The 14,445-nt window shown below is 38.1% G+C and overlaps 1 protein-coding gene across 12 annotated transcripts in view; it reads right to left on the minus strand.

The window, feature by feature from the left end:
* SYNRG (synergin gamma) overlaps positions 1 to 14,445 on the minus strand; it is a 134,108-nt gene that overhangs the window by 104,949 nt on the left and 14,714 nt on the right. For 9 of the 12 annotated variants that reach the window (XM_073315614.1, XM_073315611.1, XM_073315610.1 and 6 more), the window contains 6 exons: positions 13,845 to 13,956; positions 10,140 to 10,442; positions 8,957 to 9,181; positions 5,423 to 5,500; positions 3,011 to 3,207; positions 1,834 to 2,082 (listed from right to left, as the gene is read on the minus strand). In XM_073315614.1, the coding sequence (XP_073171715.1) occupies positions 1,834 to 2,082; positions 3,011 to 3,207; positions 5,423 to 5,500; positions 8,957 to 9,181; positions 10,140 to 10,442; positions 13,845 to 13,956 (1,164 nt within the window). The remainder of the gene's footprint in view (positions 1 to 1,833; positions 2,083 to 3,010; positions 3,208 to 5,422; positions 5,501 to 8,956; positions 9,182 to 10,139; positions 10,443 to 13,844; positions 13,957 to 14,445) is intronic. The other 3 variants (XM_073315621.1, XM_073315617.1, XM_073315613.1) reach the window with 2 other exon arrangements.

Consider the following 14,445-nt stretch of genomic DNA (forward strand, 5'->3'; position numbering starts at 1 on the left):
CTCTCAAGACTGAGCATTACAACATTCAGCTACTGTGCTTAAATCATACACCCAAACTATCTCCTACCCCTTTCCAAAAAAATTCCCCACTGCCCCTATCCAACAGCCAAAATCTCCAGCTTCATCCTGACAACTTTGATGATATTTTTACACATTTTAATACAAAGTCAAGTTGCACAGTGAACATTAAAACTTGAGGGACAGCATAAAAAAATTGAATTTACCATCACATTAAAAAAACAGAGGGGATATTGAAGCAAGTATATTATTCATTTTTACATTTAATTCAATTGATCTGAAACTACCACAGAACATCTGGTCAGGAGAACCATGCCAGCTAGTTTAGGTATACCTTGCTCTTACCCCACTCTAAATCCATGTATGGGATTGATGATCAGACACTACAGGGGCCCATTAAAGAGGTTTCTAATTAGAGCCTTCTTTGAGCAGTAAGAGAGGAGATGCAGGGTCTTTTGGTTTTATTACTTCTGAAGTCTGAAGGTAAATTTATACCTTGTCTTCCATTTCTCTATTATGCATTTCTATTAACCATTCTTTTTAACAATAACAGCATAATATTAGAGAGTTAAAACAGTTGAGCAGTTGCAGTTGAGATTGCTTTTTCACTGAGAACTAACAGACAACACTAGTAGGCTGCATATGGTGATCCCCCAGTACGCTATACATCTAAATCAGTATGAACAAAGTTTACACAAGTCGCATAGGCAGTGGCATAAAACCCATCAGTCAAAAGAGGGAGGGCAGCAGGGAAGCAGCTGGATATTAGGTACAATTCCAAGGCATTCAAAAATGTTAGTTCAGTTAAAACATGGATTTCAATTAGTTTGTTTGCAGATTTTTTTTTTTTAAAAGCACTATCACCTTTAAGGTACAACACCCACGAATTTGCTTGAGTGGTGTCAATTTTCCTCTATCGTTGCAAGAAACTGAGAGACTTAGAATTAAGCATTTTGGATTGTACTAAACAACACAGGTAAGTTCATGTTGTACAGTGTGGTGAAGATGTAACGCACCATATTAGTAGTGGTATATTTTCATTAATACTGTCTTTGAATCAGAAGTAATATTTTTGCTTTTAGCTGTATAACTAAATGGGAACTATTTGCAAGGATTCTGTTCTCCATGGTGCCCTTCCAACAACACAAAAACAAAAAGTGTATTTAGGATCTCAGTAGATATGGAAGACATCTGTTAATAAAGGACTTCATCCCAGACATTAATGTATTATACTTGATCTTAGCCAAGTCATCTTTGAATAGAGGAAGAACATCATGGAAGAAAAAAAAATCAATCAGTATATGCTGCAAAACATCAAAAGGAATATGCTGTGGATGCTGGGCAAATTGAATTTTGAATAGCAAAACTGATCACCAAGATCAATTTATGCTTCCAGAAAATTTGGATAATCTTTTCTATCACTGGTACACAGCTTTCAGTTCTCCCCGTGATGGTCTCATTTCTGTTTTACTAGCCAGATAACAAAGGTCTTGTTTAGTTTACATGTAATTCCACTTCAAATGTTGTAAAAAAAAAAAAAAAGGAACTAAGTAGAGGACTTTCTCGGGATGCAAGAGCTTAGGAAGGGAGAAGAAATTTGTCTAGCTCTTCTAATGCCATCTGAGAGACTGAAACATCAAAGAAGCTTGCTACAGCATGGTCTTGCATATTTAAATGGGCATGCTCTAGATTTCAGTTTCATTTTTAATGTTTACTTAAAATCCAGTTGTCATTATGCAGCTTTGAAACAGAGTTCCCCTGTAATTCTCTTTCAATGATTATACAGATTTACTATGCTATAGAAACAGCACTAACCTGGTTTGGGGGGTAAGATGGCATGAAACCACTAGAAGCCTGTGCTGCAGCGCCACCCACTGGTGCAGTTATGTTTATTCCTATGACTGCCTGTCCAATATGAAGAGGCATGGAGACTGGCGGTCCAGAGGGCCTCATAGACTGTTGACTCACTGTGGCAGGCAATGAAATTGGATATCCGCTTAAAGTGGGGACAGGAGCAGTTGGAAATTGCTTTAAAACATCGGGACTCAATGCGGGTACTCCTCTCTGCACAAGGAATAAAATAGGATAGTTATATGCATTACACATTTCTATTTCTTCCATCTGTACCCTTATTTCTCAAATAATTTTATTTATTGAAACTGTGAAAAAGCAGGGAGTCAGTCCTTCAATTCTGTCTTTTGCACACAAAAAAAAGCTACTGAATTTTACATGATCAAGGTGAACCTACACATATATAATATGCTAGAACTCATACAGTTTACTGCAAGATCTCATATGGATCTATAGACTCACTTTAGTCACTTACAATTCTTGTGCGTGTTTTTTTTAGTATCTGAATGGTCAAAATTTAGCACTGGCTAGAGCTCACTGAACATGGGTAAGTACAATGCAAATTTTCCCCACACATCTCCAACAATGTACATCAATGCCAATCTTCACTGTCCCATCTAGTCTACTCCTGGATTTTTCTTCTGTCAACTTCTGATCATAGTGAAGTTTGCAAAACTTGAATGGTGGTTTTTGCAATTTCAGACAAGTTTCTATTAAACTAGGAACAGCCATGACATTACGCTGTAACCTGACAAAAAAGTTAAAACCTAGACTACACATGCCAAAAAATTAACTAATTCACCCACTGCCCAGATACTCAGATAATCTAGTGGAGGGGCCCATATCACTTCCTAAATAGATAGTTATACAGCATAAAAGAAAAGCCAAAGCCAACTACAAACTTAAATGAGTCCTGAAGAAGAAATAATAGCTATAAATGCAGAGGGTGACATCCTGGATCCACTGAAGTGAATGGGAGTTTTGCCAAGATTCATTCAGTGTATTTAACGTGTGGTATAATACAAGTACACCTGTCCATACACAACATACTGCAGGGACATTACAAAAGTCAGTGACAGTTTATCAAGAGGAGGTTAGACCCTTTTCCATTCCCCCCAAAGACTGTCTCAGTCATTTGTACCTGAGTTACTGCTATCATAGCCAGGACAGTATAAAGCTCTTCTTTGGTAAGTTTTCCAGGTGTGGTACGATTGGTTAAGGCCCATATTTGTCCAAGGGTCTCCCTGGGAAGTCCAGATGACATCAGAATGGGATAGAGTTTAGCAGTATCTATTCCAGTAGGAGTCATAGTGGTTTCTAAAATTTTCTTATACAAATCTATTGAGGGAAACACAGTGTTGGAGGATGAAAGTAAACATTTTAAAGAGATTAAGATCATTTTTCTATTCTAACTATAAAACTATGTTAAGGGTTGTAATATGGTTGACATGGAACATTACCAATTTGATTAGGCATCAGCGTTAAAGTTGACACATAACACTAGAAGTTTCATCTATTTATAACTTCTCATTCTACCTGTACATTCAAATTCAAAGGAGCAGGTGAAAAAGAAAAGAAGTTCCCCAAACAAAGCCCAAAGAGATAGGGAGAGAGATTTGTAAGTTCCCAAGGAAAATGAATAAAAATGCTGCACGCTCTAGCACAACTCTACCAGTTAACTTGAGGCCTGTCAAAAGCATCCTCCAGTCCCTTGCAAGGGAAACATAACATGCTAATTTAACCAAGCTGCACCTAAATCGAGATAATTAGTAGTATCAATGTCTGAATTGATTTATTTTCTAATGAACAAATTACATCAAAAACCATCTGGCCAAAACATCCTATTCCCTTCAGTTTCAATACACAGGGCAATAAAACAAGTTGCTTACAGTAGTTATTTTTCAGAAATTTAGGAGACAACTCTGCCAGCTAACTGTGCTACTTCACACCACATTCTGGGTGTTCTATTCAGCAAGACTTCTGCCTATTTCACCAGTACTAAAGGAAATTACCTATGCCACAGCAGATTCTCTATACCTAGATATAATGAAAGGCTTACATTCTAAGACAGACATCTGCTTTATTAAACTGGATATCAATTGATCAGTAAAACCAACAATCCACACAAAACAACTAGTTCTCTTTATAAATTTCACTACATATTTCTGTAATGAGGCCTCTGGGTAATCCTTGTGTGAAGATAGCCAGAGCAGCATTATGTAGTTAAAATTTAGTGCAATCTAATCAATATTTAGTACAGCACTTCATTTTCTGTTTACTATGCTTCTGGCATATATAAGGCAAATAACCTTAAGAAATGATCCTGCTTAATTACAAGAGATACTGAAAGGAGACAGCTCACAAAAATGTTATACCAACGATGGCAATTCCTATGCCACCACTGTAACCTCTAGATTTAACATTTACTATGTTTGAAGAAGCTCCTGCCTTCTCTGAATGCAGATAAAGCTACCAAAGATGTGTCAGACATCCCGATGCTTGCCAGTTTGTGCAATGAGTTAAGAATGCCCTAACAAACACTAGTGATCTTTGAAACTGTGAAACAGATTAGCTAGGAACATTGCGGAATTCCCATCGTGGGAGGTCTTTCAGAACCAGTTAGACAAACACCTGTCAGGGATGGTCTAAGTGTCCTTAATCCTGCTCAGCACAGGGGGATGGACCAGATGACCTCTTGAGGTCCCTTCCAGCCCTACATGTCCATGATTCTCCAAAGCTATACTTGGAACAGATGAACTTGGTCATTATCACTGCTGCTGTACCACATCTAAGAAATACCATGTATAGTTCAGACAACACCAAACACCTAGTTTTCTCAGGAGTGATTAAAAAACTTGCTTTACAAATTAAATTAGTGATCGAGAAATTCATGAGCTGCTCTTCCTGCTTCTACTCAAAGAAATATATGTTGACGTTAGTCAGCCAAAGTTTAATACTAAATTTAAGACACAAACATCAGTGACTGCAAGTACGAGGACTACTTCAGTAAATTACAACTTACAGTTATGCGGGTATTGCCTTTAAACATTGCATGCGGATATGCACTTCAGGAAGCGTAACCATTCATAGTCACACTCAATAACAACAACTCTGCAATGGCAGGGGACAGGACAAGATGACCAGATAGGTCTTTTGCCTGTGTTGTGCAAGAGGTCAGAGAAAATGGTCATCACTGTCCCTTCTGGTCTTAAAATCCAATAATGTATTTTCTGATCCCATAGTGACTTGTCATAATATGAACAGTACTATGTAAGAACAAAGGGGACACCATCAATCTTAAATAAATACTCATACATAAACTGGTATTCCCCACTGTCAGAACCACAGAACCTCTGACCCAAGTCAACATGAACTTGGAACAAAAACTACAGGACTGGAAAGCTTCTGTATCAAACCTGACAAAGTTTAGGGATTTGGAAAGTTTTTATTGTAGATGAAAAAAATATTGATTTGGGTAAGACATTAAGCAACACTGAAGTGTAAGGATTTTTATACTCTTTATTTTAAATGATGTTTTAGCAGAACATTTTACCTGGAGCCAAGCTTTCATTGTAAATCCAAGGTGGCATCATTTGCTGGATTGGATCTTGGGAAGGGAATACTCCAACACCTAAAGGTATGGATTATATTTAAAAAGGACACAAGAATCATATTAGGAGTAGAGAGATTCAAAATAGGAAAAAGCCTGTGACACAGTTTTTGGTATTTCAACCAGCCCATTTCAGACATGGAATCACCTGGCTACATGAGAGACGCAAAACTGATACTTCTACAAAATGACCTGAAACAGCAACAAAAATACAGTTAAACACACACAATGAAATAAAGAGCCACTCGTTGTCCAAACGTATCTGTTTGATCAGGAACACAAGACAAGTCCCATAAATTCCAAACATTTCATAAACAGCAATGGTTCTGCCATGCCTATTTGCATAAAGTTGATGGGCAGAACATTACGGCTATTTACGGAATAATTTAATTTAATCACACTGAAACAAGTTTAGAACGTATTCTCTATGTTTCACAGGTGAACAGCTCATGGTAAAAGCCATCAACATCTTCCGTCAGGCTGGCTTGCCCCATTAGACCCATTCTCTCATCTCCTTATCCTACCTAGTCATTCAACTCAAGGAGTTGGCATTGCTGTTGTCACTGTAGAACTCTAACGCATTCTGCCCTCTCCAGTCCCCTATAACTTGAATATGTCACTCCCCAGATTCAAACATTATGTTAATTTTCTCCCTTGATTTCACCAAGTTTGACCCTTCTCAGTCCCTGCTCTGATTCACCCTTCAGCAGATTTCATCTTCACTTCAGACTTAAACCAACATTGTGACAACTCCTTTCACCCCTTTTCTAACCTGCCACCTTTCCCATTCATACACATTCTTTCCTTCATCATGATTAATAAAACCTGCTCTTTTATTGCTTGTTTTTCTTATAATCTTCCCTCCACTGACCACTGCCTGGTTACAGCAGAATACTCTCTCCCATCACCTGACTGCTCAGAAAGTGACCCTCCTTTCCCTCTGAAGAACCCTAATCCTGCTAGTCTCTCCAACCTGTTTTCCTTGCTCCCTCATTTGCTGATCCTTTCCCAGACAGTTACCTGCAACACTTCCCCATCTTCAGCTCTCTCATACTTCAAGTTCTACTTGGTTTACAGACCACCCGTGGACCCCTGTGCATGTGAGCTTATGCACTGAGAAAAGCGGTGATGAATGTCCCATATTTATTCTTGACCTCCTCAGACTCTACAAAAAGAAAAGGAGTACAGATGACATCTTAGAGACTAACAAATTTATCTGAGCGTAAGCTTTCATGAGCTATAGCTCACTTCATCGGATGCATGCACGAAAGCTTATGCTCAAATAAATTTGTTAGTCTCCAAGGTGCCACAAGTACTCCTTTTCTTTTTGCGGATACAGACTAACACAGCTGCTACTCTGAAACCTGTCAGACTCTACAGGGATTCCCAGTAAACCAAAGTTTAATTTTTACTTATCCCTAATTCCAAAGCTGCTAAGAACAGTCACTCTCCTCTTCCATACCAGCAATTCTCTTCACCCAGCTAAGTAAGAGGCCTTTGATCTCTTCTTTCAATCTAAGATTGCCTTAACTTGTAACTTTTCCATAACCCTTAATAGCTCATCCTCAGGCATTCCCTCCTTTTCCTCCTCCTCTCCTTTTACTTCCCTTCCATTTTTGCTTCCACCAGAAATTTCTGATATAATCTCGCCCCTAAAAAATCTCCTTGCCGCTCCTATCATTTGCTCCCACCTCCCCACCCCTTGTTTCCTACTTTACAATAGATTCAATTACCTCTTAGTAACTTCCAATTCTCTGAAGTTTGCACTGTCCAGGAACTTCTTGGGATGATTCACTTGTCCCCAATATAACCATATTACCACTAAACCTCCCTCCCTCAAAGTACTTGGAATGGTTGCACTTATCCTTCAGATCCTTTAACAATATCCTGGACTGTTTTCAATGAGGGTTTCTACTTGGGCTACAGAACAGAAGTGTTTTTCTATGCATAGCTAGTTTCTGCTTTTCTGAAACAGAGCCTCCTTCTCCCACCTCACTAAACTTGGTCATGGTGAATAAGTCCATCCTCTTAAGCAGAGTCTATACCAAAGCAGGCATCTCTGGCTCCTTCCTGTCATGGTTCTAGTCTTACCTATGAAATTCCTGATTCTAGTAGAATCTCCTCTCCTTTCACACAACTCTTACCTGTTGGTGCCATAATCTTCGCTTTCTGAAGCTCTTATTTTCTGAACTGCATTCCTGCCTCATCAACTTTCCACTGATTCTCAGATCTTCCAGAAATAACTTTTCTTCTTTCTTTGTCTCAATTTCTCTTTCCCCCTACCATTTTAATCTTTGCAGCTAACTAGAGTGTGTGGAGTTTGTACAAAAGACACAATATCACCTCTTTACATTAACTGTATTGTAAACAAATACAGCTCTTATTTCATGGTGTGCATTACAACTGTATTTTATTTCAAATTACAGAGTAAATGGATAACTTGAGCTACTAAAAAGCACTATCTGAAAATAGAGTGATTTAATTTCATCTTGTAACCAATAATTGGTGGGTATGGGGTTTTTTTGCACATTGGTGAGGTCCCAACTATTAACAGCAATGTCATCAAACAGCAATCAAGGTGGTATATAGAAAAATTAATTGAACTAAGGTACTGGCAAGACACCACAATCCCTTAAGAAAGTTCCAGCTTGAATTTTTAAATTCAATTATCTATATATTTCTTAAAATTGACCTGTGTTTCAAGAACAGAGGCCATGCAAAGCTATGTCCATGTCTCTCCATATTTGAACACCCTGGAATTCAATATGTGAAGGTGCCACCAAGCACAACTTCAAAGCACTACCAAAACATACTAACCAACACCTTTAACCTGTTTTGGTTCAACAGTTAAAGTTCTCTGCAGTTTGCTCCATAGTCAACAATACTAAAATCACATCTACAACAAGAACCTGCTTAGTTAATACTGTACTGACGAAGTACTGACATAGAATTGCATTTGTATCTGGTCCAGCGTGTGAAGTTTTGACTTCTACAAAGCAGGCTTTAAAGAAAAAAAGTGCCAGGCCAATGGCTATTGTATGATATTGTCCAAACAAACTATTTAGCTTAACTAGAACATTTCCCCCCCCCTCACAGTTGGGTAAAGATCCATTCTACAGTAGCAAGTTTCTCATGTGGCGTTTTTTGAGTCCATACCCTCCCCCATGCCACCCAAATTAATAAAAAAAAACACAAAGCATAACAAACGAATAGGTTTTGCTGAAATAAGACGACAGAATATTTTAAAACAGCAGAGAATCAGTTTAGAGAAACTTGTTAAAACGTTTATAGTATATGCATGGTGGAAAGAATTCAGAGTAAATTCATGTATGTGTTACTTGCAGTCAGGAGCGAGAGGCATTGCCATATTACTGAAGCAGGGAATCAGAGCAAAATGATGCAGCATTTGCCGTAGAATTAGTGTGTAAGATGTTAGCATTCAAGCTACATTCTTTGTCAAATGTTTCATTTGCTCACCACACTCTTCAACTGCTATGTTTTGTTGTGAAGCCTTGTACACCTGTGCAGCGGTGGTACCACTTACAAGTCCACCTACAGCATTCCCGTTATTCACGGTTACACTGGGATGAACTTGGCTTGCGGCTGAGGCGTTATGCTCAATTTCAGATGTTTTAAGTTTGGTTTGCTCCTGTCCAGATGCACTTAAATCGTAAATTAAGAGCGACTCCTCCAAGGAATGGCCTAGACAAACAGCAGGATGAATTACTTTTATTTGGTTAATCATCTTTGTACGTATTCTCCCCCCAAATCATAATCCCACTCCCTCAAAGAAAAGACATGTCAAGTCCCTCTTCATGGTACCAAGTAATGTGACTGATGGCTGATTCTCCACAGCACTGCCTGTGCGCACTCAGGACACCAATGTAATTCAGCTCAAGCATCTTCTACTAGAACTTGAGCATGCCCAGCATAGGGGGTTGGCAATGTAATTTTTTTCTTGTGCTTGTTATGAGCAGAACAGGAAATACACTTACTGCTGCACAGCCATCAAGTCACTCCTGACTAGTAGCAGGAACAAGGGCTAAGGGCCTGATCCAATGCCCACTGAAGTCTATGGGAGTCTTTATATCCATTGGATCAGCCCTGAGAGGGAAATGTGAAGTCAAGCTCCGCATTAGCATAACACGGTCTATGTTTATCCTCATCTTTCACCTCTATTTTCCTGCCCACTTCAGCCTCTTATGAGTAAAGGAGATGGCACATAAGAGGCTTTAGACTCAGCTGTTTATAATGAAGAGTCACATGCATCCTATTTAACTTCCCTTGAGCTCTCACAAATTTTCCACTTACATGTGCTAGAACATAGCCACCTGTCGCGGGCCAGGGGAGAAGGAATTGCAGGATCAACATCAATTATTTTCTCCTATAGTTCAGGACGCTACCACCCCAAATTATAGAAAGGTTTTGGTACAAGAACGATCTTAAATTATCTGCTAAGTGTGCCAATTTCCCCCCACTGACATGAGCAGAATTTTATTAGTAATTAATACAAACTTATTTCAACATATCCATTTGTCATTTAACAGTATGTAAGTTTTGTTCAATTGGATTACAAAAGGGAGTGTTAAAGCAAGGTAGGCAGTGTTTACATGTAAATACTAGCTCCAACGGTAGAGCTAATGAAGATAGGATGGGTTACCTGTTTTATGGGTTGTGTGTGAAGATGCAGAGGTAGAGAAATAAGGAACCTGCCCAATGGTATCATGCAGGATGGAAGATACTGGAATCTGGACTGAAGGCAGAGGTTTGACTACAGCCTTTTCTGAAAGCAGTTGCCGAGCCTGCGTGGTAGGGTGGTAAGACTGAAAAGCCTGGAAAGAGGACTGAGGCACCAATGGTGGGGTTTCAACAGACCCTTGTATAAAGTCACTAAATTCTTCATCATCAAGAAAAGCAGAGGGTTGGGAGACAGATACAGTAGAATGAGATGGTCTAGGGTGATCTGTAAAATGGAATGAACACACGCAATGGAAGACAATGAGGTAAAGAAACTTGGTTCGGTGGAAAGGTGGGGAAAACAATTTCTAAAAATGGCAATTATTAAATGTAAAAAACAGTGGTTGGGAAAAGTAAGACGTATATGCAGAACTATTTGACCAAAATAATGAGAATATTTACCATTCTATCAATCGACCACACTAATGCAAGGTACACTTCAGCTCCCCTTTTCCGCTATAAACCCCTTTGTCCAGATTTTTATAACTTGTCCAATTGGTTGAAACTTGATACTTCCACAGTCTGTATTAAGGTTTCCCCACCTCTTATATTAAGGAAGTACAAAACAAATGTAACCCGTGCTGTTGTGCTTAGAGCAGTGGACTGGGACTCAAGATATCTGAATTCTTTTCTCAATTCTGCCAGTAACTTATTGTTACACTTTAGGCAAATCACTTAAACCCTCCTTTGGCTCAATGTTCCAATCTATGAAATAGGGCTAATATTGACTTTGGTAAAGCACTTGGAGTTACTCAGATGACAGGTGCTACCTATATGCAAAGTACATTAAACAGACTTGAAGTAATCACCAGGTTATTCTTACAGGACAAGATATTCTAAAGTGATTTTGGATGCCCAACTTGAAACACTTTAATATGTCCCCATCCTTTGAAAATCAGGTCCCTTTAAGGTGATTCAAGTTGAGAACCTAAAAATTCAGGAACCCAAATTCACGAGTAACTCTTGAAAATCTTGGCCACAGTACTCAAGTTACATCATTCTAAACAGATCTATTGTAGAACAAAATGACAGTTCTACAGCAATTTGGCCAGACTCAAGAACTATAATGGAAAAAAATACCACTTTCATAGGCAACACTCCCTCAAGGCAACACAGTATATGTCAAGCACAGCATGACCATCATTGACTTTATTTACATGCATTTGGACAAACCACTTTATCCTCCAATGGTTCTGTTTCATTGTACCACTTAGGCGTATTTATATCTACACAAAGCCTTTAAATAAATCTATTTTTTAGGTAAGGGTAGGTGGTCATGCTTTATTCCATGTACTGTAAACATCCTTAACAATAACTAAGGGTCACCTAAAACCAGCAAATCCACCTTAAATTACACTGATGTATTTTCACAGTTTCTATTTCAATTTTACACAATCTTTAGCTAAAAGCCAGCCTTTAATTAAAAATCAGGCAACAAATTTTTGCTGTCCCACAAGTGGTCTCTTGAAAGGTTTCAAAAATGTACTTTATTACAGGTTTCTGCTCAGCTCGGTGAAAGCCTGTATGGGGTCAAACTGGAAGTGCATTAACCATAATAAACACTGCTCTCCAAGTGAGTTTTCACAGAGGAAAACAAACATGAAAAGCACAAGAGGTAGCAAGTGCAGCTTCCAGACAAGTTATTCACCATAGTGGCACACCACCACATAATTTCACATAACTATCTGCACTAAAGTGACAGTTCCTTTGATGAAACACCTTAAGAAATAACACCAAGAATTTTTGACCACTGGTTTCAATGCGAGAAAAATTCCACACATAAACAAGAAGTGTGAACAACAGTCCATTTATAGGAATAAAATAGCATGAAAATACTGTCTTTTTCTCAGCAACATTATTCTGTTCCACAGAGTTGGTTTAAATCCTGCACTGTGTTGCTGAATGTCAACATACTTCATGTCACTCTTTCAAATCCTATATTTTTATCTTCTGTATCAAGTTATTGAACTAACTCATCTCAACAGCCTGCTTTTCCAACAGTTATTTTTTCCAAATCCGGATTATTGTGACATACCTTATTTATCTCAAGGACTTCATGTTCAATAACACCATTAATTCCTTTAAATGAAATTTTAATGACCATCATTTAAGCATCAGATGAAAGCTACTGTGAATGACATCTTGATTTTTCGTATAACATAATGATGGTTTATTTGCCATCTCTTTCCTACAATGATTTCCAATTCTGGCAGCTGATTTAACACACCCGGACACAAACGTGTTTGGGAGATATAAGAAATGTAGTAGTGGGCAATTCCACCATACCTCCATGTAAAGGACTGACCGTGCAGCTGGAACTCTCTACATCTCTATCCTGTAATTTGAAATTAGGTCCCACTAGAACAGAGCTGACCAATTTAGTGTGGTTTATATACAAAACAAACCCATTCCAAACACCTCTGTTCAAGGTATTTCCACTTATCAGTGGTGTTTATCAGTGATGATGGGCCCAAATAAATTTAGACTTTGCAGTTCAGATCTATCTCTACTGTAAATGACCAAAGGAAAAACGCCCAGTTTTTAGACAGGAGTCAAAATGAAATCTGTTGCTGGAACACTTGTCAAAAATTCAGAAGATGCCAAGGTAGAAAGGGAATCTCCACTCATTTGAACAGATTTCTGCTCGGGTTCCTTGCACTACTCAACCATTTTAGTAGCACAGTTCAGAGGAACACTGCTAGGGAATTGTCAAACTTGCTAGACAGTGAAAAGCTATTGCATGAACTTGTGAGCAACTTGAAGATCACCAACAAATAGCAGGTTTCAGAGTAACAGACGTGATACAGTGATGGGGACAAGCTTAGCTAATTGAGGCTTCATTTCAGGCAGGACAAAGGAGTTAGGTTCCCCACAACTAATATTTTTCTCTTTAGAGGGAATATTTTATGACAACTACTACTAATGTAATAATTCCTCTGAAAATGGATTATTAAAGGTTTTTAATTTACCCACGTCCAGATAATGGAATCTGAGCAAGCTATTATAGTATTGTGAAATAATTTTATAGTAAAAAGAAAAGGAGTACTTGTGGCACCTTAGAGACTAACCAATTTATTTGAGCATAAGCTTTCGTGAGCTACACGAAAGCTTATGCTCAAATAAATTGGTTAGTCTCTAAGGTGCCACAAGTACTCCTTTTCTTTTTGTGAATACAGACTAACACAGCTGTTACTCTGAAACCTAATTTTATAGTGTTTTGATACAATTTAGCATGTATATAGTGCTTTTCAGCTTCAAAGCATTCTACAAACACTAATTAGTCATTTGACAAGGAAAAAAACTCAATTGTAACATTTAGAAGTGCAGCGTATGAGGGAAGTTGGTAGATGCTACAGCTCAGTGTTAATATTCAAACTAAAGTTGTCAGATTGGTATTTTTAAACGAAAGCTTAACAAGTTCTTTGACAAAATATTAGATCACAACTTTTACCCATGAATTTTATAAAGCATATTGCAGCTACAATGAAAGCTTCAGTTTACTGAATCGTATGCAATAACCAGTTGAGCTCAGACTGCCTGAATACAAAACAACTCCATGAATTAAAGGTCCTTATGGACATGAAGCAGTATAATATTTCAGACTTATTTTCAACTAAAGATAAAATACCTGGTTTTTTTGGATGCGATGCTGGAGTGGGGTGCATTTTAGCATCTCTTGAAAACCCATCTAAGTTTCCTTTAATAGCTTCCAAAGCATCATCTCTGCTCTTCTCACCTGTCTGAAACATGACAAAAGTTGCTTTGAAAGTGTCACAGTACAACTCAGAATCTTCTTCCAACATTTACAATTGTTTTGCCTGAAAAAGTAGCAATGTTTGTTAAAAATAAAATCATACAAATTAAGCTCCATTTTCCAGTGATGGCTTCAATAAACAGAAACCCCTTTACTTACAACAGAATTTATTCAATAGGCTACACAATGACAACAGCAAAGGTTTTTCACTCATTGGTATTTACATGTCTTAAGATGGAAATGAAAAGAGTTAGTATGTCTAAGTTCTGGAAATTTACTGTTTAACAAGAATCCTTGTACTGTTGTGATTTCTGGGTTTAAAAATTTACCCAGTTGTAAGCGTGAATGTAAAAAGTATGTGAAAGTTCATAACATGTCACAATAACTTTTTGCCTGCTTGGAAATTAACCCCAGAAAACAGGTCAAGCTGTTTTCAATAATGAATGTTATGAACAAGTGCAAGAGACCCAGAGAG

Source organism: Lepidochelys kempii, chromosome 17 (assembly GCF_965140265.1).
Source record: "Lepidochelys kempii isolate rLepKem1 chromosome 17, rLepKem1.hap2, whole genome shotgun sequence".
In the NCBI taxonomy this organism is placed as follows: Eukaryota; Metazoa; Chordata; order Testudines; family Cheloniidae; genus Lepidochelys; species Lepidochelys kempii.